Genomic DNA, 23,858 nt, shown 5'->3' with positions numbered 1-23,858 from the left:
ACCATACCTAATTATCTTTTCAGACAATAAATTAGCATGCCATGCCTCAATTATACATCCCACCTGTAACACAAGCACAGTGGATATCCCAGAACAACTTCATTATAGTTACCAGTTTACATATTATTGCTGCATAGAGAATATGGAAGACAGTGAGGATGAAGACTAGAAGATGACAAAATGGAAGGAATACGACCTATTGCTAATGTGCAAATTGAGTTGTATGAATTACCTTTTACTTTCTACCAACTTTTTTATCAAAAGGCAATGTACCTACATCTTTGTCCCCTTCTTCCATTTTATGCAGTACTATTTGATCTATCCATGACTTCCATTGGCTTCTCTACGCCTTCGTCTCCTAGCAGATCGTCCCAAAAGAACCCTACCATGACGCCGAAGGCGGTTAACTAATGAGAGACTACCATCATCACCATTGTCATTGTTGCTGTCACTGTAATCATCTTGATCAGATGAATCCAAGCTGCCAACAGGAGAGCTGTGTCGAACACCAGCAGTACCATCATTTGTTGGATGGTGGTACACCCTTTCAGACTGTCTAAGCCGTCTACTTAGGTCATTACCTGATGGGCCAAATGCATGATGCAAGAGGAGGAAGACGTTAACCAGATTACCATCCAAACCTACTCCAAAGCCTCCATGCCTCCCTCCATCTGCATCAAATCCCCCATCTTCATCCATATCAAAATCATAATGATTTCCCTCTATAACATAATCTCCAAAAACCATTGCCCCCGGCATGGTTGATCCTATTGTGCTCATGACATCGTCTCGTTCACGCTCTCGCTCAAGTCTTCTCCATTTTTGCTCAAGAACTGGATCCAGTTCACGTGGTTGTGCACAAGGATGATCTGCCCTCGTGTGTTTTCTTAGCTCCTTGAACGTTCCAACAAATGAACAGTTATCCTGCATGCAGCTTCTCTTTTTCTCGTTTAGATATTCTCGTGCAGGTTCCACCACAGTCCATCCTTTTACCTGGCCCCGGCAAAGGGGGCAGGCAAGCTCAGAGACTTCACACTTCTCAACACGCCAACCAGAATCTGACACCACAATTGGATTCTCAACAGTACCACTGGATGGTATCACTTTAGTATAAGCTTTCTTATATTGGTCGAGACAGTTGGAATAGCGAAAGCTAGTTCCACACATGTAGGGACGGCAACCATTGTCATGAGAGGAACACAGAAGAAGAACAGCTTTGTGTGGGTACTCCATGCACACAGAACAAGTTACATCTTCCCAATCTTTCTTGTCCAAGCCTTTGGAGCATCTCCTTGGGCACAAGTCCATTGAAATATCCTGATTGCAGGACATCAATGGGTATGGTGTTGACCGGTATTGTCGAGATGCAATTCTACGTCGGCCCCTGCCACCTTTTGCCATTGGAAAACTAAACCTGGCAAATCATACAGCAGAATTTTTTATTTCACATTCATAACCGAGGAATTATCAAAGCAAAAAACAAAATTATGAACTTAAAACAGATTAGCCATTTTTTTCCTCCACTAAATGAAGCAGGCTTAAGTTGTCAGTGCATGATATTCGTTTCTGCCAAGAAAACCTATGATCAACTCAAGGACAAAGGAGAGGATCCTCGAGCACATACAGCTTTATATACTAATTTATGTACTAATCTTTTCTCCCTATAATTTGAACTCTAGCACATTAGTAACACTGAAATAATTGACCACCTTTTTATCAGCAAGTATCCTCAAAACTAAGCGGAATTACACCGATAACCTCACAAACTATGAAGAAAGAAGATGCTATTAGATTGCAAGGAATTGGATGAAAGGCAGTACCCGAAGGTCCGGAACCAACAAGCTCAGGATACTTGAGGATAGATCTTAAGGAAATTTCCAAAAGCAAACATTTCAGTGAATTTAAATGACAGTCTTAACCGATATAACATTATCAGCTAATATGCTTCTAGCCAGTTAAGCCACTCCCTAAATCATCAGAAATGGTTCCATTCCAAAAGGAAAACTCAAATGAAAACATTGCAAGCCGAAGCCGACAATGCTGAACACAAAATACTAGAGAGCAAAAGAGATTCCAAGGAATTTTAAACTCATTTTGACAAGAAATCTGGCACAATTGCTTTGGGATAAGACTACCAAGAATAAAAACTAAACGGCTGAGGAAACAGGGATGTGCATATGATTTAAGTTATGCAATGCAAAAAATTCTTTGAATCTTTTATTTTCCTTGAAGCGGCCTTTTATACTCTTCTTTGATTGCAAAAAAAACACCAATTATTATGAACCTATTGGGTATCCCATCATTAACAGATCTTCTTCCTAAATTTGTATGAAAGGAAAATTTAAAAAAAAAAAAAACAGTACTCGACGTTGAAAAATAACATGAAGTGGGGAAAAAAACTATATTATACACACTGAATTAAGGTGACACATTGTAAATAAGAAGGAATACATAAAATGAGGAGAAAGAAAAAAACTACAATTATCCATCAGAATGTATGCCAAAAAATGAATTAGGACAATACTCTCTAGACAAGTATGATTATGTTGAATCATTCTTCAAGGAAAACTGAAGTTGTTTATTCACAGTATCACAATACCCACAGGAATACATGGCAGATATAAGTTATATATATAGGGATGAAAAAATCTCACTTACATAAAAATTGTTACCAAGGTAAGAATGCGATCTGGGTAAAAAATATTAGTTGCTCAAAATATTTGGGGCTTTATTCTCGCATTGAAAAAAATGGAGACTAGATATTAGACCGTTTGAGGAAGAAACCAATTTTGAGCAAAATTATGAGACAGAAAAACAAATACTCAATTAAAGTATCCATTCTACTGGTTGTTCGAAGCATAACACTCTGGAGGCCAATAATTCAGAACCTGGAATAGAATATTGCGACTCAAATTAACAGGCATCCGACATTACCCAGATAAACATAATTTTTGGGAAAAATAATATAAAACGCCAAACATATAAACAACAAAATTTCAACTAAAGCTACCTGATTCCGATTAAAAAAACACTTATTGTAAATAGCTCTCTCGCTTAAAACTTCCTAGCTAATAAGAATTAAGGCCAGAAGTCCAGAGAATTATACAAACAATCAAAAGAAAGGATCAACCTTGAAATTCTCTTAAATCTGGATCGAAAAAGAAGTCCAGTTACAAGTTAATTGAAGCGAACAGAATGCATCTGATATAGTAGCAACATTCACGCGATAAACAGATAGAAAGTCAGAGAATTATATTAAACAAGTCAAAAAAAAAAGTGGTTAGCCAAAGAATCACGCAATCAGCAGGCTATTCATCCCAATAAACTAATAAAAGAACGTGGGGCTAAGTATCAGCCACATGGTCCGATCATTTCTCCACAGAGATCCATCATCATTATTATTATTGAAGACGATGAGCGGATGAGAAACAAATGAAAACTAAAAAATGTGCAAAAATTCTTAAAATTGGAGGAAAAATTAAACAAACAATCGCATCAATTCTTCATTATTTCATTGCCTGAAAAAAGAGAATCACCCAAAAATTGAATATCCCAATCTGATTCACACAATTCAACTAAAAATCACGCAGAAAGTTTTCGGACGCTCAATTCGCCGGATAATACCGATTTCCCAATCCAATAAAGGAGAACTGAAGCACAAAATTAACCAATAAAAAAATTTGAATCTTTTTCTCAGTAACCAAACAAAGCATCAGAAAGGCACGCCGAATATATCTATGTTGGTAAGGAGGTCATACGTACCAGGAAAACGTAGGAAGCGATGGAGAAAACGTCAATCGAAATACAAGCGAAGCAAGGAAAAGAGAACAAATGGGGAAGAGCGATCAAATAAAGAAGATTAGGGTTTTCCAACACGAAATCCAAAGATTAGGCGACGAAATAGATGGCCGATGTGAGAGACAGTTATGGGCGGGAGACGAACACCACGTTCCCCCTTTTGCGTTCGCAAGAAGCTTTTTGTTGGAGCGACTGAGAGATCGGATTCGTCAAGTGATTTCTACGCCACTCTCTCTCTCTCTCATCTCTGTCTGTTCCTCTTCCTCCTCTTCCTCAGCATATCCACGCGCGACGAAAGGAGGTTGAAGAGGACGCTCCTCGTGATGCTTAAGTAGTCATGAGAGACTCTACTGCCTGTTACTTAAACGCGCCTATATGAGCGGTGCAGTTCGTGCTTCAGCTTATGCGTTAAGCATCTTTTCCTCATTGGCTCGGCTAATCACTCCGCCAACTTTAAAGCCGCCCCTATTGAAAACAACGTCCCACGCGCACTAATGAAAGTGGGCGTAGCATAAGACTTTGAAGATAACATTCGGTAAAAAAAGAAAGGGGAACACCCTGGACGGCCCCATCTTCCCCCACCCGACCCGAAGTAGAAATCCGAAGCCCCAATGTCAGACACGATCTAGATTCTGGACTACGTCACTACGCATAAAGTAGACACTAGGCACAGCGTGCCGAAGAAGTTAAACCAAAGGATCCTATCGCTCCATGGTATTTCTTACTGGTGACAAAACTCTCATGTTTCGGATGATCGAATTTATTCAACTTGAATTAAATCAAGTTTAGACATAAGTTACGTTCGAAGTAGTGTCCAAAAACAAAATTTTTATCCGGTTTAAACACATAATGACATAAACCTTGGTCGATTTACTTGTTTTAGACCCTAACCTGAATTAGATTATTGTCTAGAATTAAATCAATCCGAATTTGGTCAATTAAGTATGTCTGAAATTCAATTTGAATTAGGGTCCGAACATATAAATATTTCGTAAACACGTGATATTATCCGACCCGAAAACGATTTTTTGCCACCCCTAATATTTCTCAATTCTAAGGGTGGAAGCGGTTTGGTTTGGTTCGGTTTTTGGTTTAAACCGATATAATTGGAAAATTATTTCCCATATCCAATTGGACAATGCTAGACACCCCCAAAATTTGACCCCCAAAAGTCCTTCAAATCTATGTGGCATCAAATTAATCATTGATTAAAAACCCACTTGTAGAGCCCACTTCACATCCAACACTCCACATTAAATGGGGGTCTTTTGGGGTTATTTTTTGTGGTCTCAAGCATTATCCTATCTAATTATATTGTAATTTTATTAAGTAATATTGATTATATTGTAATTATATATAAAACATTAAACACAAATGTTTAACTTTACACTAAGTAAGTAAACGTGGTTATTGTAACATCAACTACATAACACAAATATATATATATGATAAAAATATATGTAAAAATAATTTCGGTTTTTGGTTTTAAACGGAAAATATAATTTCCGAACCGAATCATAAACTGAAAACCAAATATACAAACCGTAACCGAACCGTAATAAACCTAACCAAACTAAAAAATACGGTTTGATTTTCGATTTGGTTCGGTTTTTAACAGCCATACTCAATTCTGTAGCATCTACTATCTAGTCTATTTTGCTTAGATTTTAAAAGTTGCAGGGTTAACTTGCACAATCTTTACCTTACCTGTTTTCATCTTTTGGTGATTGTATCCTGCATCTATTTTCTGAAGCTGAATAAACTATTTCCAAAGGTATGGTCCAATGACTCATATTTTTGATTGCTTAGCCGAAAGCTCATTGCCCATCCTATATCGATTTCTAAAAATTTCATTGCCAAATTAATTTTTCTGAAATCTGGATTTCTTATCGTCAGTGTTAATGGCAAGAGTACTGTGTAGGGTTGAAGCATTTCCTGATCAAATTGTTTGTGTGAAGGCTTCCAAAATGAAGTTGGAGGAAGCAACCAAGCAAGTTGAAGAAGAAATTCAGAAGCGTGCTTGTGAACTCTTTGCACTCGAGGAATAAGTCAGTTTACACATTCTCTGAGTGTATTTCTTCTCATATTCTCATATAAGACGCACATATATACATATACATACATATGCACACAAATTAATTAATGTACATAACCAATGCGCTCCCCCACCTACCCATTGGGGGAAGGTAAAAACTAAAAGCTAAAACCTCCAATCTCCCTACCCTCTCTTACTCCTCAGCCGAAGAAATTAGGGTTTCATTTCCCCTTCAGCTAATGAGTCTCCCCAATCTTCGAGCCCAGATGCATCTGCCAAGACATTGTGGGCGGGCAGCAAGAGATTCATTTGGGTGGTTTGCCCAGTCATGTGACCTCAGGTTCCCTTTCCACTTTAACGGATTGACAAACCTCTGGGCTCTCTCTGCTTCACAAAATGGTAGATAAAGCAAGCAAACTGCACAAACAAACAATATTTGCATGAAACTATTCATGGGTCACAATGCTTCCACAGAGCCCGTACTGTTTAGCTCCAACGCAAAGAATCATCTGGAGGTGTGAGTTTGCTATGTAATGCCTACTTGGCGTTTGCATTAACAGCAGCAATGCCCTTGGCAATCTTTTTCCAAAATCTAGCACGGTTGGCGACATTGTGCCTTTATATCATCCATGCAATCCATAATATGCGCACAAAAAAAAAATTTCACAGAAGATCAATGACGCAGAATATGCAGACTTTCATCCTATAACAGATCTGTATTTCCATAGTAGAACGAAAGGAATTAGCACTGGTGCAACCATCACTGTTATGTCTACATATGATTTTTATAAGAATTAAAAGATAACTCTACAACCAAGGTGATAAATTACCTCGGTTGATCAAAAGTCTTCATGTAAGCCATTAGAATGAGGGGAAGCAGCACCAGATGGAGTTTGAAATAGCCTATTGACAAATGGATGGTCCAACAGCTGAGCAGCAGTAGGTCGATCATTTGGGTCTACTTGTAAGCATTTGAAAATAAAATCTTGAGCATCTCCTGATAAGGAAGTGGGAACTGGAGGAAGTATACCCCTGCCAATTCTAAATAAAGCTTGCATCTGTCATCGCGGTACATGAAAAGGAAAAAAAAAATCTGACCTCAGACATAAGTGCATAATCAGGCAATTGCCAACCGCAATAGATCAACAAAAACCTTTATTACAGCTCATCTTGACACATGAATTTAAAATTCAATGCTAATTAAGTTAGATGACTTACTATAAGACTAGCACTTGTCCCATTTAACAAGCTCCAAAACAATAACGTTTTACTGTTATCACTTCACATATGCTATGATTGCTCTAATTTCATTTCCAACAACAGGAAGTAAACCCACTGAAATTCCCTCTTGCCACACAAGTAACTGCAGTCTCCAGTAGATATATGCTCTGAACTGACAGACACATCAGGGACTCTAGAATTAGTGAAAATACCCCTTAGGGAAGGGTGTTGAGGAGCTTGATCACTTGAACTAGTAGGACCCCTGAAGCCAACACTTCTCTTCCTAAAAAGTTGGATCGTTTTCTACTCCAGTCGAAGAATAGGGGCATACACTATTGCCAGAGTCTAAAGTAGATGAGTTGAGAAACAGTGCCAAGGCTTGATTTGGACAGAAAGTGGGATCCTTTATCTTTTTTCGAATCACCAACTCATCAAGGTTTTAGTTGAACATCGACACATTTTATGTCAGCTATGTATGTATGCAGTTGTGCCATACAACTTGTCTACGTAGCATAAGCACATAATGAAGAAGTCTATAAATTTAATATTTTTTTCCCGAAAAACATTCATCAGAAGGGAAAAAAATCGTGGAAATTTTTTAGAATATAAATTGCAATAATGACTATAGCTATGTGACTAGGTCAATCTCTCTTTACTCTTTCATTCAGGGACAGCATTGTCCATCCTCAATCTAGAAATTTAAGTTAAATAATTACTCTAGCCATGCAACTGGTTCAGTCCCTCTTCCATCTTCTCTTATGGACATCACGGTCCTTTAACGGCAACAAGATGAAACCTCTAACCACTCATTTTAAAATATTTTTCTTTATGAATAAGATCTTCTACGAAACAAGGGACCTCAATGGGATGAGATACCAACAGTGCCAATTATACAACTAACAAAGTGTTTCTACCAACATAACTATAATATCGAAATTAGAACGCAATAATTTTTTACTTTTTTCCAATTGTTCAATGAGGATGGGAATTTGAGCTCTACCCTTACGGCAGGGGAGTGAGGATCTTGACTGCAAGAGCCAGTGTTGCTCAATTATTTATGTACTTTTTTAACCTCCCCTCATAAAAAATAATGGGAATGGGGATTGGAACTCTGCCCTAAAGACAGAGTAGTGCCATAAGAGGTGAAAGTTATAGTTTGCAAATATTAACTCAACCAACCAGATGTATACACTACACTAAAGAAAGATTCTCAAACATGCCAAAAGAGGACAAAGGAAAGGATATGTGTCAAAATAGTTAATAGAATACATACACCTTCCAAGTGAGAGTAAGGAGGTTGACCAGTTAACATCTCTAGCACAGTACATCCAAGACTCCATATATCAGCAGCAAGTCCATAGCCATGGTTCTTTAAATTAACGACCTATTATTACAAAAGTAATCAGTTAGACAGAAGGACCTTCAAGAGTATTGATGTCCAATCGCATCAACTCAAGGGTAACTTTCATCTAACGAACTGCAAATCAAGTTAGCACATATGGTAGCTGAGTAGAATTTACAAAATGCAACGTACTTATAAACTTATACCTACATGATTGCACAAATATCTATTAAAATCATAAGAGGCAAAGCTCATCTTTCACAGTTTTATGTAAGTTTTGAAATCAAGATCTAATATAGGGGTCTTCCGAAAGACTATGAGAGCATTGCAGAAAGAATTCCCATGGAGAGAACTTGAAAACTGGAAGTGTTGCTTTGTCATTTGGAATGCATTTTAGAAAAAAAAAATCCCAACTACGACAATTAATGTTGTTTACATCTGCCGAACTTCTCAAAACCAACTCAAAGGGTTAGGAAAAAAATTATCAGAGAATCATCGTCCCAAACCAAGCAAGCAACTTAAAAGCCATTAAAAATACCAAAAAAGAAGAAAAATAAATATAGAGAGGGAGAGACAATAGGATGATAAAATTAATGAAACATGAGAACATCAGCATAAAAAGTGCAGATCTAGACATTTACATCAGCTAGCATTGAGAACAAGCAGTTCTCTACACTTGACCACATGCAGATTTCAGAGACAGGAGGCAAACCTCTGGGGCCATCCACAAAGCAGTCCCTTTGGAAGATTTAACATCGTTTAGTTTTGTTGCCTGAGAAGATTAGGGGTGGAAATCAGGCATTAGGTATATCGTGTCTCATACCTAAAAAAGTATAGGTAAGTTGTGAAAGGGAGGGTACAAATTTACAAAGTTACCTTTGCCAATCCAAAATCAGCAAGTTTAACAGATCCATTTGCATGTACCAAAATATTGGCACATTTGATATCCCTTGAAGATGACAAAAAAAAAATAAAAGAAAGATAAAGCCAGAAAAGAAAAAAAGAAAAGAAGATGAAAACAAAAACAAACACAGAAAGAAAATTGTTAAATGCCCTTTTCAGGTTTCAACTAGGATTTTCGACTCGTAACAATCACAAAAAGAAATAAAAAGAACGAAAATAAGTAATATAGCCAGTACCAACTGGTTTAGATCAGAGCTTCACCAAATTGAATCCTCTTTTGGCATCCATCTGAAATGAAAATTTTGAACCTTCTAGTTTTTTTTTTAGATGTGAATTAATGTGGACTCTTTTTCTTCCAGATCCTGATTTTTTCCTCACATTTTACATAAGGCAATAAAAAAATGCAAAACCACCCCAAGTGGAAAAAGTGTTGACCACTTTCTCGCAGAATATCTCTTTCCCTCTAAGTATTTCTACCACCCAATATAATGCCTTGTTTTCCAATGAAAAGAACAGAAAATATCATAGCGTCAAAATGGTAATTTGTTTAATAAAATCACAAATTGAGGATGAAGTAGCAGAAGTGTTTATGACTGCTCACATAATTCCTTACAGTTACTTTTGCATTCAATATGAAAAAAAACCAAAAAAGTTCAATACACTTTTTTCTTTATGAAAGTATTAATACATTAAAGATGGGAATGTGAGACTTGAACCCTGCCCCTTGTACAGTTAAGGACAATACTTGCCATTTGTGATCCAGGCTAGGGGGTCATTGTCTTATTCACTAACCGTCTTGTTGAATAACCTGTAGTTCAAAACCTATGTGCATTTCTTTTGGAACTACTTTATAATCTGAAAGTCTATGAGTTTAATTTGGGTTGCTAGGGTGGTCTAGACATTAAAGATAAGCGAAACAATCTGGAACAGCTTCCTATAAACACGAGCAGCTCATATAGATAGTAATAACATCCCCACTGTTTCCTTTCCCTCGTATTTCAGAAAGCTGCAGAACAAAACATTCTATAATTTTTGTGCTTAAATCAGAACAAGCAAGCACTGATCTGCACTCAACAAAAAGAAGAAAAAAAAAAGAAAGATTATAGACCAAATAATTTTGGGCTGAAATCATTACCTGTGCACTACGTTCCGCTCATGAAGATATTTCAAACCATTTAAAATCTGCTTTGTGTATACAGAGACTTGGGAGTCCTTTAGGTGGTATTTATGATAGAGTTTCGCAAGTGAGCCCTTTGTGATTAGCTCAAGGAAGATATACAGCTTAGTCTCATCCTGATATCATCAATATCAAATAAATTAAATAAGAACACCAACAGTTGACAATTTGCACAAATGTTATATAAACTAAAATGGAAGAAGCAGAGGCATAAAAATGTTAGAGCTATCAAAGAATTTTCCTGCCTAATAGAGAAAAAGAAATTGATAAATGCAATTAATCAGTTTGGCTATGAAGAACAAAGGAGACCAAAATACAAAGCTCATGACATATAGCTACTTGCTTCACTATAGTTTTTCTATTTGGCAACTTCAAAGACCAAACAAGCCAATACCCAGAAAAAAAACACATCCACTTAGTTCTCTGATGCATATAAATGACAATCACAAAGCTTCTCCTTGTGTCTGTGAAGAAAATCAGTAAGGTAGCAACAATTCATATTGCAGCTCCATTTTAAGGGAGTGCAGTTAAGCGATATAACAGATCATGTTTTTGTTTACCAAGGACGTCCTATGTAATACTATGCAAATTCAAGTAATTGACCGTCCAAGCAAATAAGAAAGTGATGGTGCCATTTCAACAAGAAAAAAAAGCATTGACAAGGAAATGCAATCAGAAATAACTGAACAGGGTTATCATCATGATGATACAATCGAGCCAACTGCCCCCTTCAAATATGCTTGACAAGACAAAGTTACTCTCATTCATGAACATTCAATAGCTTAAATAATAGATGATGTGCATAAAATACCTTGTCTGTGCCAAGATATCGAACTATATTCTCATGTTTGAACTGCTTTAAAAGAGAGATCTCCTGAGCCAGTAAACAATGTATTAGAAAAAGACATCTCAACATTACTACGATACTATATACAATAGCCCTCTCAACAAAACAGAACCAACAAGCCAACAACTATCTCAATGTTAGATCATTTGATGTACAAAAGATTCTAAGTTTCTAACCTGCTGAAGTTGTAAAATACTCTGCCTGCCCTGGCTTCCTTCATCCAGCAACGAAACCTCCTTTACAGCAAAAAAGAATCCATAACTGAAGAAAATAAATTGTCAGACATTTCAGTAAAATATGTTTTCATTATCATTTAATTGAGTAACTAAGTGCTGTAAACTGTAAAGAGTCGATCTACTTTCAGTCTTTCAGTGAGAAACAAGTCTTACCAAGGAAAATTGGTAACAGAAAAGAACTGAAGAAGCGGGCAAACAACAAAAGGAATGAAGTGGCAAGAAAATGAAAAGCCAGATTCCCTCCCAAAAAACATCCACAGAGAATTAGGGCAAATTGTGCATGAACAAAAACTGAACATCTACTGGTTTTCATTTATTGTGATGTTTGGTAGAACATGTTTTGGAGACTACTAAATATTACAATAACAAAACTACTGCATTTTGAAATATCATTCTCTGAGCACTTCCAAGCCATGGGATAAAGAAGTAGATCAATAGGGGAAAGCATAAAAAACTGGTCAATTATCCATCTACTCGCCATTTTTCGGTTCATTTCTTGCATTCTGCTCTGCAGAACACATTTATCAGTCAATTGAGTAGCAAATTAGAGAGGAAAGCCCCATTCTTTCCAACTTCAACATTGCCGGAAATTATAGAACATTATAGTTTGCATTGAGTCGTCAAGCTCCACCAACTCATTTAATACCATTTCCTGTTCATCAGCTGAAAAACCTCAAGAATTCTCTGGAATCTGGATGCTCTTTGCTAGAAAGGCAGTGCCAATGCACATTTTACCAGTGTAGTCATTTACCCAAATTCAAATTCAAATTCGATATAATTAGATATAAAAAATACTGAACCATTCCATTCACTGTAAACTTATTGCCAACTGAACCATAGCCTAGGATTGCGTGATAAACTTCCCTACAACTTATAATTCTTAGGGAATCACCTAAGATAGGATATGATTAGTTTATTATTAGCAGTTAAGATAGTAGGACTTACCCAAAAAAAAAGGTCAAGATAATAGGGATCTGTGCATATATTTTTCATTTATTACGTGTCAATCATAACTTCCCTTGTTTCATTTCTATCAAACTATATCTCCATCTCCAGTTTCCAAAATCTTCGCCATATTTTTCCAAAACGTCCATATAGGTCTCCTCTAATGATGACTAAGTGTCACTTGCATTAACTTATTTAGTTCCTTCCATAATTGCCTCTTCGTAGGTTCATCTACTCCTAGGTGCGAAACATAGGTACAAATAATTAATCATATCTTCTCCTAACACTAATTTAACAAGTAAAAAACTAAACTATTTTCTCTCGAAACACACAACCTCTATTTTTTTTTATTGTTTTCTATAATAATTCCTACAAAATCCTTTCTATCTTTTCCAAAGCTACTCTGAGTTCATCTCTGATATTTTCCACCCACCTATTCGAAGTAAGAATGTAAGATCCCAAGAAAATATATATGATAGGTCGAAATAAGAATAGAAGTGATTTCTTACTCAGTGTAACCTTCAAAAACTGTTCCAAAAGATCCACTCCCCAAAAGCTCTCCCTTTTGCCATGATGAGATACTCCGTCTTAATTTCCCATCAGGAGAAATGATATACCCGGGCTCCATAATCTCACTGGGGACATCGCCACCACCATCATTCGAAGTAGCACAAGGTTCGGAGAGAACATCATCCTCTTTTATCCTAACCCCATTCAACTCCTCTTTTACAGCTTCGACAATTATATCATCACCTGCCTCATTCTTCTCAACTTCCTTTTCCTCTTCATCCGAAGAGCTAGCATCCCCAGCTGGCGCTGGTGAATTCAAGTTATCATCAACATCGGGAGCAAAAGACCTCATAATATCCCAGGTTGAGCTTACAGTATCTATCACCGGCGGCAACTTCACCGGTGGCGGCGCCAAAGCTCGCGGCCTTACACCCCTAATCCTTCCTCCACCAGCCACGGAAGTACCGACGGTGGCCGAATTCAACATACCAACCAACTCAGATGGCCCAGCGTCACCACCATTTCCAACTCTACTCTCCAATTTAGCTAACTTGGAATCACTTTTTAACTTTGCAAGCGCTCGATTAACAACAAAATTAGCTAAATTTGAAGGATTCCTCAACTCAGAATCCTCAATTTCTGTCTCGAAATTTCCACCAACCACTAGTCGAGCTTTGAATTCATCCGATAAACCATCCGGTTCAACGAAATCGTCAACCTTATCCTGCAATCGAAAGCCGATATCAGAAGAAGACCGCTCCTTCATGGCCTCCCAAACCGAGGTGGGGATAGCAAAATCCTCGGGGCCCGAAAACCCCAAGCTTCGGCAGATTAAGTCGAACTCGCCGTCGATTCCATTAACTCTAAAGCTGGTTTTGCTGTCGAGCTCAAGCGAGCGAGTCCTGAGCTTGGGCGACAGGTGGTCCAAGGAAGAGGAAGAGGAAGAGGAGGAGGGTTCGTATTCGATGTTCTTGACGGCGTTTCGGCGATCGAGTCTCGGTACGAGACGTTTCTTGTGCTTATTAGCTTCCATCATCGACTTCCCTTTCTTGCTTGCTTCTCGGGCTTCCAAATACGGTTGGGAGATATTCAAGGAGTTGACGGCGGCGCTGTTGTCTATCGGACAATGATAAATGCACCTGCTCCGTGTCAAACTTCAATTTCCATCTGCCAGCGTGAGACGGGCTTTCGAGTTTCGGCTGGAACTAGCGCGTCGAATCATATTTCGAGTCCGGCCCATTCTAGCTCGTTAGAAAAATGCGGCCCATAAAATTCTCTTGGGCCTACATTTTTAGGGAGCCAATATTTACACACGATATTAAACTCAACGCACACAATTACTTAATACACTCTTAATTGGTTTTCAATACACACATTAAGTTTCCTAAATAACCCTTTCATACATATTAATTATATAATATTTAATATCCTAAACTACCCTTTCCCCATCCATATATATCTCAACTTCCTTCCTTTAATAATCATTAAAATATTTTTGACGGTTATTTCAAAATCAATTCTGTGGATTACGTTTAGAAAGTGGAGAAATAGACACAAAAGACTTGATATTATTGAATTATATTAAGGAGAAATAGACAAAAAAAGACTTTTGGAAAAAATTCTAATAAAATCTTGCATACCTTTTTTGTAGTGAAACAACAAAGGGAATGTCAAATCACGATAACAATCAATTCCTAAATATACACCGCACTCTAAAATAAAAAGATGGTGGTTAAAATTTCCATATTGGAGGATAAATCTTATGTCTTCCGCCATCAAACATGGAAGGGTTTAACAATATTATATTAACACAATTAAAATAAAAAATTACATACTTACTTTGTTGGGGGGATTTTGTCCAATATCGCTCTCTTCATTGTTTTCTACGAGATTCTCTGTAGTGTTGTTTTTTCATAATTTTGAGCAAGTTTCCTCTCATCTTCAATGTAACCAGGCGAAGAAATTGAATTCTCTGTCATAATATTGTTATTGTAATCCATGAATATCCAATATTGGGAGAAAGATGGAAGATTAAGAGAATATAGGAGGCGAGACGAGAACGATATTTCGTATCAAAATTTAAATGAAAGATTAGGGCTACAAAGTTAAATTTAATTGTATTGTATTGAGTAAAAAATATGGGTGTAAAAAGTATATAGGTTTTAAAGTAATTTCATTTCAGGATAAATTGGTAAACTAAAATATATTTAAAAAATATGTGTATTGAGTCAAAATTTGTGTGCAAATATCGGCATCCACATTTTTATTATGCATGTCCAGAAATGAGATTCAAGGCCCGGTGAGCCCAAATACTCCCAACCTAAGTACCTAACCCTCGCAAGGGTTTTCTAGAGACGTTTAAACAAATCAGTTGGAAACCATCGAAACTATGGGCACCGTTGCAGCGGAGAAGACAGCGGAGGAGCTCCGTAAAGAGATCGATGAGCTCCATCGCCAGCAGCGAGAGGTCCCTCTCTTTCTCTATCTATTTGTGAGGGCGTGTATCTTCTGTTTTCTTTTGAATGATCTGATTTTATGCTTCCTTTCTTTGGTGAAATAAAGATTACGGAGCGACTGCGGGATCCTCGCGGACTCCGAAGAGGAGGCTTTTCTGGCTCTGGTCCTCGCAACTTTGCAGCTAATGGAGGTCGTCAGCGCGGCATTGTTCGCCCGGTAAATTGAGTTTCCTTTTGGATTTTTGATTTGCTTACATGCGATTTTATATCTGAGCTTGGATAATTTGCTTCCACATCTTGAAACCAAAGTCAAAGCAAGCTTTGGTTCTGTGTTTCTTTGGAGTTGTTGCTTAGATGAGCTCTTTGTAATCTGATTGCAGGCTGATAGAACTGGATTGGAAGATCAGCCTCCGGCAAAACGGCGTCTTTCTTCAGCTGTGGTTAAGGTAAAGTATTGATGTTGTCGTGGATTGGTTGAAATTGATTGATTTTGGAGTATAGTGTTTACTTACATATTTATGTTTTATGTTTTAATGGGTTTGCTTAAATTCTATTTAGTTTCTCAAGTAGAAAAATTAACGTTGTTGTGCTATTAGAGCCCGTTTGGTTAACCTTGCATTGCAATGGTAATTGGATTCCTTTTACATTACAACATTTGACACCACTTTAATACAAAAATGTAATGGTAATATGATTACCGGTAATGAGAGTACATACAAAATCAGGGAATCCTAATACCAAATTACAACAGGTATTCCGATTCCTAGAAAAATTAGTAGCTTAGTGGACACAAATGCCCCTAACAGTGACGAACCAATCTCTATCGCATTTTTTAAGTAGATTTTTTTTTGTTATTCGGATGAACTTCTTGCCACCGACGTTAGCATATATGTGTGTGTGTGTGTGTATATATATATACATATACATACATATATATATATATATATATATACATATACATACATATATATATATATATACATATACATATACATACATATATATATATATATATATATATATATATATACATATATATATATATATATATATATATATATATGCACAAAAACAGCTAACAATTCTTATCCTGGATTTAGCTATTAGCTAACAGTTCTTATCCTAATCAGTCATGAATTAAACATTTTTTAAAGTAAATTGTATATGTCCATATATGCATATATACGTCCATGTGTGTCTATATATATATATAGTAAAAGTATAAATTAGTTTTGGATAAATGATATTAGAGACTTATTTTGTACATATATATTTGTATAAGATGGAAATTAAAAGGCATATTACATATGCATTGATCTTCTGTATATACTTGAGGGTACTTTTGGCAAATCAAGTGACATTACATTGCAGTTTAATTTTATTAACCAAACATTTTAATTGGATTACTTGGTAATTCTTTTACCATGACGTGATTACGAGTAATGAGATTCGCATTCCCATTACATTACCAATAAACCAAATGGGCTCTTAGTTGTTAAATTTTCTCAATAAGCATTCCTAAAGGTTTAACTTCATTGCAGAAAGTTGAATAATTCCATTTAGTGTTTATAAGTACTGTATCTCTTTTTTTTGCGTGAAGGTGGAGGATGGAGAGATCATTGAAGATACGGAAGCAGATAAGGATACGAAACATATGGATTCTGCTGTTGAAGTAAGCATTGGGACAGGTGGAGCTCATGAGAATGACAGCAAACCATCTAATTTCAGGCAGACTGGTTGGCCCAGGAGGGATGGGAATATGAGAACAGCGAAGGCAATACATACTGGGTTTGGTTTTGCTCATTTTTTACTTGTCTTGATCTATGGGATTTAATTTTTTTTTTTATTTTGCTTTTTAGGATACCGAGCCTTCAGCAATGGAGCATGTGCCAAGAATTTTACCCAAGAATGAAGACCCAAGCTTGGTTAGTAGGAATAAAAGAATGCTCGGGCAACTTTTGGGGACTTTGGAGGTAAGAACCTTTTGTTTGTCCTCTCCCTCCTTTTGTATTGCATGTTAACCATACAAATTAGGACATTGGTGTTTTGATGAAGTCTTAGTGCTGACTTTTAGTTTTCATTACCTAAACACTATAATGCTTAAGTTCTTAATTCATAAGGACATTGGAGGGCGAAAATAAACACTGAAAAGAAGCTTGGAAAAATATCGCCTTCAAAATAAATAGAGTAACATTGGTATAACACCAAGGCACCACATCTTCTGGTTTGAAAAATAAGGGTTTCAGTTGATCCATCATTCAGTCATTGCCACCATAATATGCTTATGGATGATGGATTAGAGGTCGATATACGTGAATTTGGGCTGGATTTCGGTCTTGGCTGATAGAGATGTGTCATAGGCCCATAGAGATGAATGCACCACCCAATACTATTGTCTCTCAACATGTTCACCTATAATTTACTAAGAATTTGCCTGTATCTTGGTGGATTTTTAATGCAAATGGCTGATACATCACCTGATTCTTTGTTTTTCAGTAAAATACTATTATTTTTCAATGCTAAAGATAACTTTTTTATTCTGAGTAGTAATTCAGGCAGCCTTTTTGTGGTCAATTTCTGGCAAAAGAGGTGTTGAACTGCTCATAGATTGAATTTGCTTTGGCTCTTCAGGCTTGCTGAGAGATTGATTCTTTGAAGCTGGTCTAGTAAGCCTAAGTACATTGAACTTTTGTTTTTAAAATAATGCCATGGTTCTGTATATGTTCACTATTTTCTCATTTGGAATAATATAGTCAAACTGCATGTACCATTCAAAAGGGGCAAAAAGAGAGAGAGAGTATATTGCTGCATGTCATCATGCTGACTTTTTTTATTTCCTTGAAGTAACTCAAGACTTGATATTAAATAGATAGCACTTGAAAAATGTCTTAGTTGACTGCTAAACGTGTCTAAATTAAACCTTGCTGGACAAGACTGATTTATGTGTGTTTTACCAGATTGACATAATATATTCATTTTGAATTGGTTGCTAGCGGGGTTCTTTTTGTGTATGTCTTGTAGATAAAACCTTTGTCTGCCTTTTTTGGTGTATTTTTGAACCAGTGTTGTTAAAGTTCTCTCCCCCTCCCCCCCCCCCAATCCCCCGTTTTCTAAATCTTTATTGTGTGTTAGTTTTTTTACCTAATGTAAACAATCAAACATTTGTGGATGTCACTGAAAGTCAGAAAGACCTGAATTGCGTCTGTGCTTTGGCAAGATGTGAGTAAAATTGGGGTTAGCGGCTTAGCGCATAACATTAACACTAAAAAAGAGGAAAATATTATACAATTAGTAGAGCCACAGTCAAGACAAAAGTAAACTGCAGGCCTCAAAACAGAAAGAGGTTCACTTGAGAAGAAAAATCTTGAAGGAAACCTACATTGAGTAAGGAGGAAGAAGAGGAAAAATATTACAATTTTTATTTTATTATATTTTTCCCATATTTCTCTTTGTGAGTGTCATTCTTCCATTTACAATGTTCTCTCTTTGTTGAAAACTAAATCGCATATAATTTTTAATTATATACTGATTTTAGTTACTTATGTAGGTCCTTTTATTCAAATAATATTTCTTTATTCTTTCCGTGCATACCTTTAATCATGTTGTTAAATTGAAATAAGAATTTAGAATTCACTGCCAGAAATCAAACCCCATCTATACCGTTAATCTTGTAATTTTACTATGATTAGTTTGAATTTTTCTTGTACATTAGTGCCTCATTTTGCTCGGGAACCTGCCTTAAGTGTTCCTTACACTTCTGGCATAGGAGGACTTTTGGCCTTTTGCCTGTTGGCAGCACTGGTTTTGAAGCCACATGGAAGATTCTTCACATACAACTGACATCTATGTCTGATACAAATATGTTTCTTGTAACTCATCAATTTTATTTGAAAAAAGAGGCTCTGAAGTTGCTTTCTCATGCTTATATTTGTTCTGATAAATTAAATTTCTTTAATTCTTCATTTTCATGCTGAAACATAGTTTGCCTTCAATTTTTTTATTTGCATCTGATCTTTTTGTAGAGATTCAGGAAAGAAGATACACAACTTTCTGGGACAGAGGCATATATGCGGAGGTCAAATTCTTTGCAAAGAGTAAGTATATGCTTTTTCATGTTACGCAAAATGTGCCTGATGATAACTATAGAACCACTATATTTGGGGGAGATCATTCTTTTCCAGCATTATGTGATATGAACAATAAGCCTATGACTGTTCTAGAGTTTATTATCCAAATTATGTCGTATTTTCTAGTGTTTGCTGGATAAAGACAGTAGGTTTATTTTTTCAATAATGTGCTTAATTTTCTGTCAACGGATTTAAGAATGTCTTAATGCTTAGTATTTTCATATATGAGTTCATTTATCTGTGAAGTTCTTGATTTTTATTGCACGGTTAGCCTTTTGTGTGAAATTCAACATATTCAAATCTTCTAGGCTGAGCAAAGAGCGCGTGAAGAAAGTGAAAGGCTGAGGCTGCAAGAGCGTGAACAAATTGCAGAAAAGAGGAGGAGAGATTTGGTTTGTTGCTAATAACTCACATCTTCTTTTTGTTTAAGAAGCTTTAATATGGACCTCATTTTCTATTCTTTTTGTGGGAGAAGAGAACCTTTCTTATTGTTTCTTTTTTATATTGCCTTTACACCTCAGACACTCAGGGCGCGTATTGCTGCAAAGAAAGAAGAAAAGGAGTTGGAATTGCTGTTTCTTGAGTGGAGTGACCATCATAATAGACTTAGCAATTTTATAAGGTGCATACATGTTTCTTAGCAATAACTATACCAAGCTGCTTTTCATTTTTTCACATCATATTGTTTTTCCTTTGTCTATCTTGGCAATCTTCAGGCTGATAGTATGTCTTTCACTGCAGGTTATTTTTAATTTTGGTCCAAAAGTGTCCATACTCCATATTCACAATTTTTTTGAGACGAAGATAAGTACTGTTCATGTGTACTAACAGTAGTGTTGAAGCAACTGATCTAGTTGATGTTTGCTGCAGGATCTTAGGTAGAACTAGAATGTTATTTTTTGAAATTATTTTTTAGACTATTTTTTGACTGCTCGTGGGATGTGTTTCCCAGGACTAAGACGGAGCCCCATATATATTATTTGCCCACGAAACCACTAGTTGAAGATGTGAAGTTACATGAGAAGCAGAGGGAACAGGTGGGTGTTGTTTGGCTTGTTTATTAGGTGATTCTTCTTAGGGCAGTGAGAAAATTGGCAAATATTTGGGATGAAATGCCAAGTTCTTGTGTTTGCTTCAAGACACCAAATATTTCCATAAGGAGGCTTCTTTTTTGTGTTGGTTGTCCTCTAATGTCGTGGACTGTGCACAGTGGTTGTTTGTTTGGCATTGTGCCGCAATAACTGCTCTTTGTTTCAGAACAAGTTTCTTATGATATCAGTCATTCAAGGATTTTTGCATTTCAGCTAGCATAAAGTTCCATCAGTCACTTCCTTACATTGAATTTGCTTCCCCAACTTCCTTTTATTACAGGGAAACTGGTTTAAGAATATGCTGCTATGATTCATCTTTGAAATTCGCTTTCGAATCATTTGTTCTATTCATCTTAATTTTAATGGGTTTTGACACATTGATATTGATTTGTCGACCCTAGGAAAGTAGTGACAGCTCTTCTAAAGTGATTTGCGAAACCTTGTCCCGAGTTTTAGTTTCATGGTGGTTATTGAAATTTGTTTATTCAATAATGTAGAATATATGAATTTGAAAATTCCTTCTGACATTAATGGATATAAATCTGTATATCAGGCATTTTCTGAATGGAAGGCTGCTAGGAGAGAGGAACTGTCTCAATATCAGAAACAGATCAGTGAACAGTACATTGCCAATGTTGAGAAGGAGTTGGAGAGATGGCAAAATGCAAGGAATGCTAGGAAAGTGAGGAATGTGACAACTGATCCCTCGAATTTACAAGAAACAATGGACAGAGAATTGGACACCCATAGGCTTGAGCATGGTCCCAAAACAAGAAAGATCCCTGGTGGAAGCAACAATGAAGATGAGGATGATATAGAAGATATAAATGTTGGGGAGGATGACTTGATGGATGATGTGCTTAATGTTGATGAGAGCAGGAGGGTTGATGAAACCACTAAGCCTGAGGCTGGTAATACAAGTCCACGGCCAGATGATGATCATCAGCAAGTAGTTGAAGACTTGCCACTGCATCCTCTCAAATAATTCCCTGGGCAGGTATTTTGAATGCACTAGCCTTCTTGCTTCAGAATGGTTTCCCCCCCTTTTATTCTATTATAGTAATTATGTCATGATGGTTTTTGTGTGTTAGGTTGTAATTAGTTTTGTTGCCTCTCCTTCGTTGTTGTACGAGCATATATTGTTGTTAGGAGAGTGATTATACTCTTTCACCTAGTTGAGTGATGCGTTTCCCATCTATATAGGGGTGGTAAATGCTTGTAGCTTCTATTTATCAAAATGGTCAATGCGTATTTATTCTCAGGACAAGATGCCATCTTTTCTGTAAGCAAAAACTTTTTGGCTCCATTTTATCTGTTTTAATCTGTACGGTAATCTCAATCAAATAACAGATTTGAACAAAAGCCAAGTTTTTCCTTTAACAACGTGCTTTGATGATATGAATATATGCATAAAATGAAATGATAAAAGGGTGAACAATGTTATTAGGGGAGCCAGTGGGGTGTTAAGTGTGGTCCATACTCCGTATACAGTCATGTCAAGGATGAAGGTTCACATGAATTGTGCATCCCGCAAAGTTTCAAACCGCTCACCGAAACAGCTCCTTCCTAGCAATTCATATTATCGAACCTTCCTCAGCCTTGCACCACAGTCAAACCCCTCACAAGCATCCACAACAAATCTTTTGGTTTTCTGCCTCCTTGACTCGATCGTCGGAATCTCTTTGGCCGACATCTCCGGTGTCAAGAATTGTCGATTGTCTTTGCTTACATGTCTTGCTGGTACCACTTTGACTTTTTTCAATCGTAGATTGAGAGCATTAGCGTTAATGCACAACATTTCGTGTGTTTTTTTGGTTGAGCCTATATGCAAGTTTTTGAAGAGAGAAATTGAATTGAACATGCACAATATCCTTTATTATAATTTGTCAAAAAAAAAAAAAGCTAACAGAAAACTCAATCAAACATCTAACATCATAAAAGCTCAATTTAACGGTATAAAAGTTGAGCTTTTTTTCATCATATAATCTCTAAAACCAACCAATATCATTGTTGTTCTTATGCTGTTTTGTTGTCCTTGATCTTGTAATATAAACAATTTCGTCGCCGATGGTTGTTATCAATAGTACCCCATCCTCTTAGCCTCTACTGTCAAATGGTCTGTTGATCGATAGATATGATTGATTGAGCGAAACTTCCTTCTCTTTTGCCTTAGATTATCTTCTTCTCCTCCAGCAACAAAGGTATAATTGCATCTTTTCTCGCTTTTTGTTTATGATCATCATCATCACCATCCTCTCTTTAGTTTTAACTGGTTTTTAAATTAGTTTTTTTTGTCTAACAATAGCATTTGTTGACAACTTATAAATTAGTTTCTTTTTTTTTGCAAATATAATTTTTGTCAATCGGAATAAATACTATTGGAATTGCATGATATAGGGTCCATTTGGCAAACCGATAGGTAGGTGCCTAACGCACACCGGGTGTGCGAGGTGGAAGCCGCCGCATCGGCTTGTTTACTGTTTGGCAAAGCGGCTCATTGCCGTCCCACCGCATATAGTTGCGGTACCAGGCCAGAACTAATTTATAGGATCCCCAATTGGGAACTTTCATTGGCTCTTGAACAAAAGCTTTATCTTTTACATAAACTCTGTTCTTGACCCTTGGTTGAAAATCTCATCTCAGACCAATGGTTGAAAATCTGAACCTTTTTTTTTTATTTCAATAATGAATTTATAGATCCTGTGAATTGATATTCTCTGTATCTTTAAATCATCTAATTACAAGAATTGATGTTCTTCGAGCTTTCAGTGCTCTCATAGATATCGGCGACAGAGCGAAACCTTCTTTTGCTCCTCGTCATGCTGGGTTCTGGTCGTCTTCTTCAATGATGTTGTAGTTTCTTCTACTTAATTGGAAGAGTTGCCAGGCCAGTTCCAATTCCAGGTTCGAGAGCTTCATATTCTTCTTAATTTTCTGGTACTTGGACACTACACTGTGTTTCGCCATTGTTTTTTCTTGTGTTTTTTGATTGAGATTTGATAAGCAAGAGCCACTCAGCCGGAGAAGAGACGGAGGATTTTATAGCATTGAGCGTGAGCGCGTGCGTGGTAAAGGCCCGAGTCAAGTCGGTCTCCGAATGAGGGAAGGATTACATTTTTATCCGATGTGACATGTGGGTCCCACTATATTTGTCCTTATTCTATTTTGTT

General features: G+C 36.7%; 3 protein-coding genes and 1 non-coding gene across 8 annotated transcripts; 2 read left to right on the top strand and 2 right to left on the bottom strand.

The window, feature by feature from the left end:
* Positions 1–50: 50 nt before the first annotated feature.
* On the bottom strand, positions 51–4,117 carry LOC119982457. 2 transcript variants are annotated; one of them, XM_038825840.1, is made up of 3 exons: positions 3,763–4,117; positions 3,131–3,201; positions 51–1,414 (listed from the first exon to the last, which is right to left on the bottom strand). In XM_038825840.1, exon 3 carries the CDS (start codon positions 1,399–1,401, stop codon positions 319–321), a length of 1,083 nt encoding a protein of 360 aa, XP_038681768.1. In that variant the 5' UTR covers positions 1,402–1,414; positions 3,131–3,201; positions 3,763–4,117; the 3' UTR covers positions 51–318. The 2 variants fall into 2 exon arrangements, with proteins under 2 accessions (XP_038681768.1, XP_038681767.1); XM_038825839.1 differs by lacking the exon at positions 3,131–3,201 and having other exon boundaries at positions 3,763–4,115.
* Positions 4,118–5,798: 1,681 nt separating this feature from the next.
* LOC119982499 (mitogen-activated protein kinase kinase kinase 1-like) lies at positions 5,799–14,188 on the bottom strand. 4 transcript variants are annotated; one of them, XM_038825920.1, is made up of 9 exons: positions 13,014–14,186; positions 11,500–11,584; positions 11,288–11,350; positions 10,435–10,592; positions 9,273–9,345; positions 9,109–9,168; positions 8,328–8,438; positions 6,664–6,891; positions 5,799–6,460 (listed from the first exon to the last, which is right to left on the bottom strand). In XM_038825920.1, the coding sequence occupies exons 1-8, from the start codon at positions 14,048–14,050 to the stop codon at positions 6,673–6,675; spliced, it is 1,806 nt and encodes a 601-aa protein (XP_038681848.1). In that variant the 5' UTR covers positions 14,051–14,186; the 3' UTR covers positions 5,799–6,460; positions 6,664–6,672. The 4 variants fall into 4 exon arrangements, with proteins under 4 accessions (XP_038681848.1, XP_038681845.1, XP_038681846.1 ...); XM_038825917.1 differs by having other exon boundaries at positions 5,799–6,547; positions 13,014–14,185; XM_038825918.1 differs by having other exon boundaries at positions 5,799–6,449; positions 13,014–14,185.
* A 1,109-nt stretch (positions 14,189–15,297) lies between these two features.
* On the top strand, positions 15,298–21,994 carry LOC119982893 (pinin-like). The gene is made up of 10 exons (XM_038826484.1): positions 15,298–15,481; positions 15,577–15,687; positions 15,851–15,916; positions 17,071–17,244; positions 17,330–17,443; positions 19,493–19,564; positions 19,906–19,989; positions 20,119–20,219; positions 20,550–20,634; positions 21,242–21,994. The coding sequence occupies exons 1-10, from the start codon at positions 15,404–15,406 to the stop codon at positions 21,671–21,673; spliced, it is 1,317 nt and encodes a 438-aa protein (XP_038682412.1). The 5' UTR covers positions 15,298–15,403; the 3' UTR covers positions 21,674–21,994.
* On the top strand, positions 18,024–18,153 carry LOC119983241. The gene has a single exon (XR_005464588.1). It is a non-coding gene; the product is annotated as a small nucleolar RNA snoR77 (small nucleolar RNA).
* Positions 21,995–23,858: the final 1,864 nt, after the last annotated feature.

This window comes from Tripterygium wilfordii, chromosome 17 (assembly GCF_013401445.1).
Source record: "Tripterygium wilfordii isolate XIE 37 chromosome 17, ASM1340144v1, whole genome shotgun sequence".
NCBI classification, from domain to species: Eukaryota; Viridiplantae; Streptophyta; class Magnoliopsida; order Celastrales; family Celastraceae; genus Tripterygium; species Tripterygium wilfordii.
The sequence above is the reverse complement of the archived record's forward strand: the minus strand, read 5'-3'. Positions and strand labels throughout refer to the sequence as shown.

What these genes read in the sequence shown, in the direction of transcription:
- LOC119982499 (XM_038825920.1), bottom strand. Translation starts at nt 14,050, where the DNA reads ATGATGGAAGCTAATAAGCACAAGAAACGTCTCGTACCGAGACTCGAT. An exon ending in GTATTTTACAACTTCAGCAG is followed by an intron (nt 11,351 to 11,499) that starts GTTAGAAACTTA and finishes TTACTGGCTCAG; the next exon opens with GAGATCTCTCTTTTAAAGCA. An exon ending in GATATCTTGGCACAGACAAG is followed by an intron (nt 10,593 to 11,287) that starts GTATTTTATGCA and finishes TGATGATATCAG; the next exon opens with GATGAGACTAAGCTGTATAT.
- LOC119982893 (XM_038826484.1), top strand. Translation starts at nt 15,404, where the DNA reads ATGGGCACCGTTGCAGCGGAGAAGACAGCGGAGGAGCTCCGTAAAGAG. An exon ending in TCCATCGCCAGCAGCGAGAG is followed by an intron (nt 15,482 to 15,576) that starts GTCCCTCTCTTT and finishes GGTGAAATAAAG; the next exon opens with ATTACGGAGCGACTGCGGGA. An exon ending in AGCGCGGCATTGTTCGCCCG is followed by an intron (nt 15,688 to 15,850) that starts GTAAATTGAGTT and finishes ATCTGATTGCAG; the next exon opens with GCTGATAGAACTGGATTGGA.
- LOC119982457 (XM_038825840.1), bottom strand. Translation starts at nt 1,401, where the DNA reads ATGGCAAAAGGTGGCAGGGGCCGACGTAGAATTGCATCTCGACAATAC.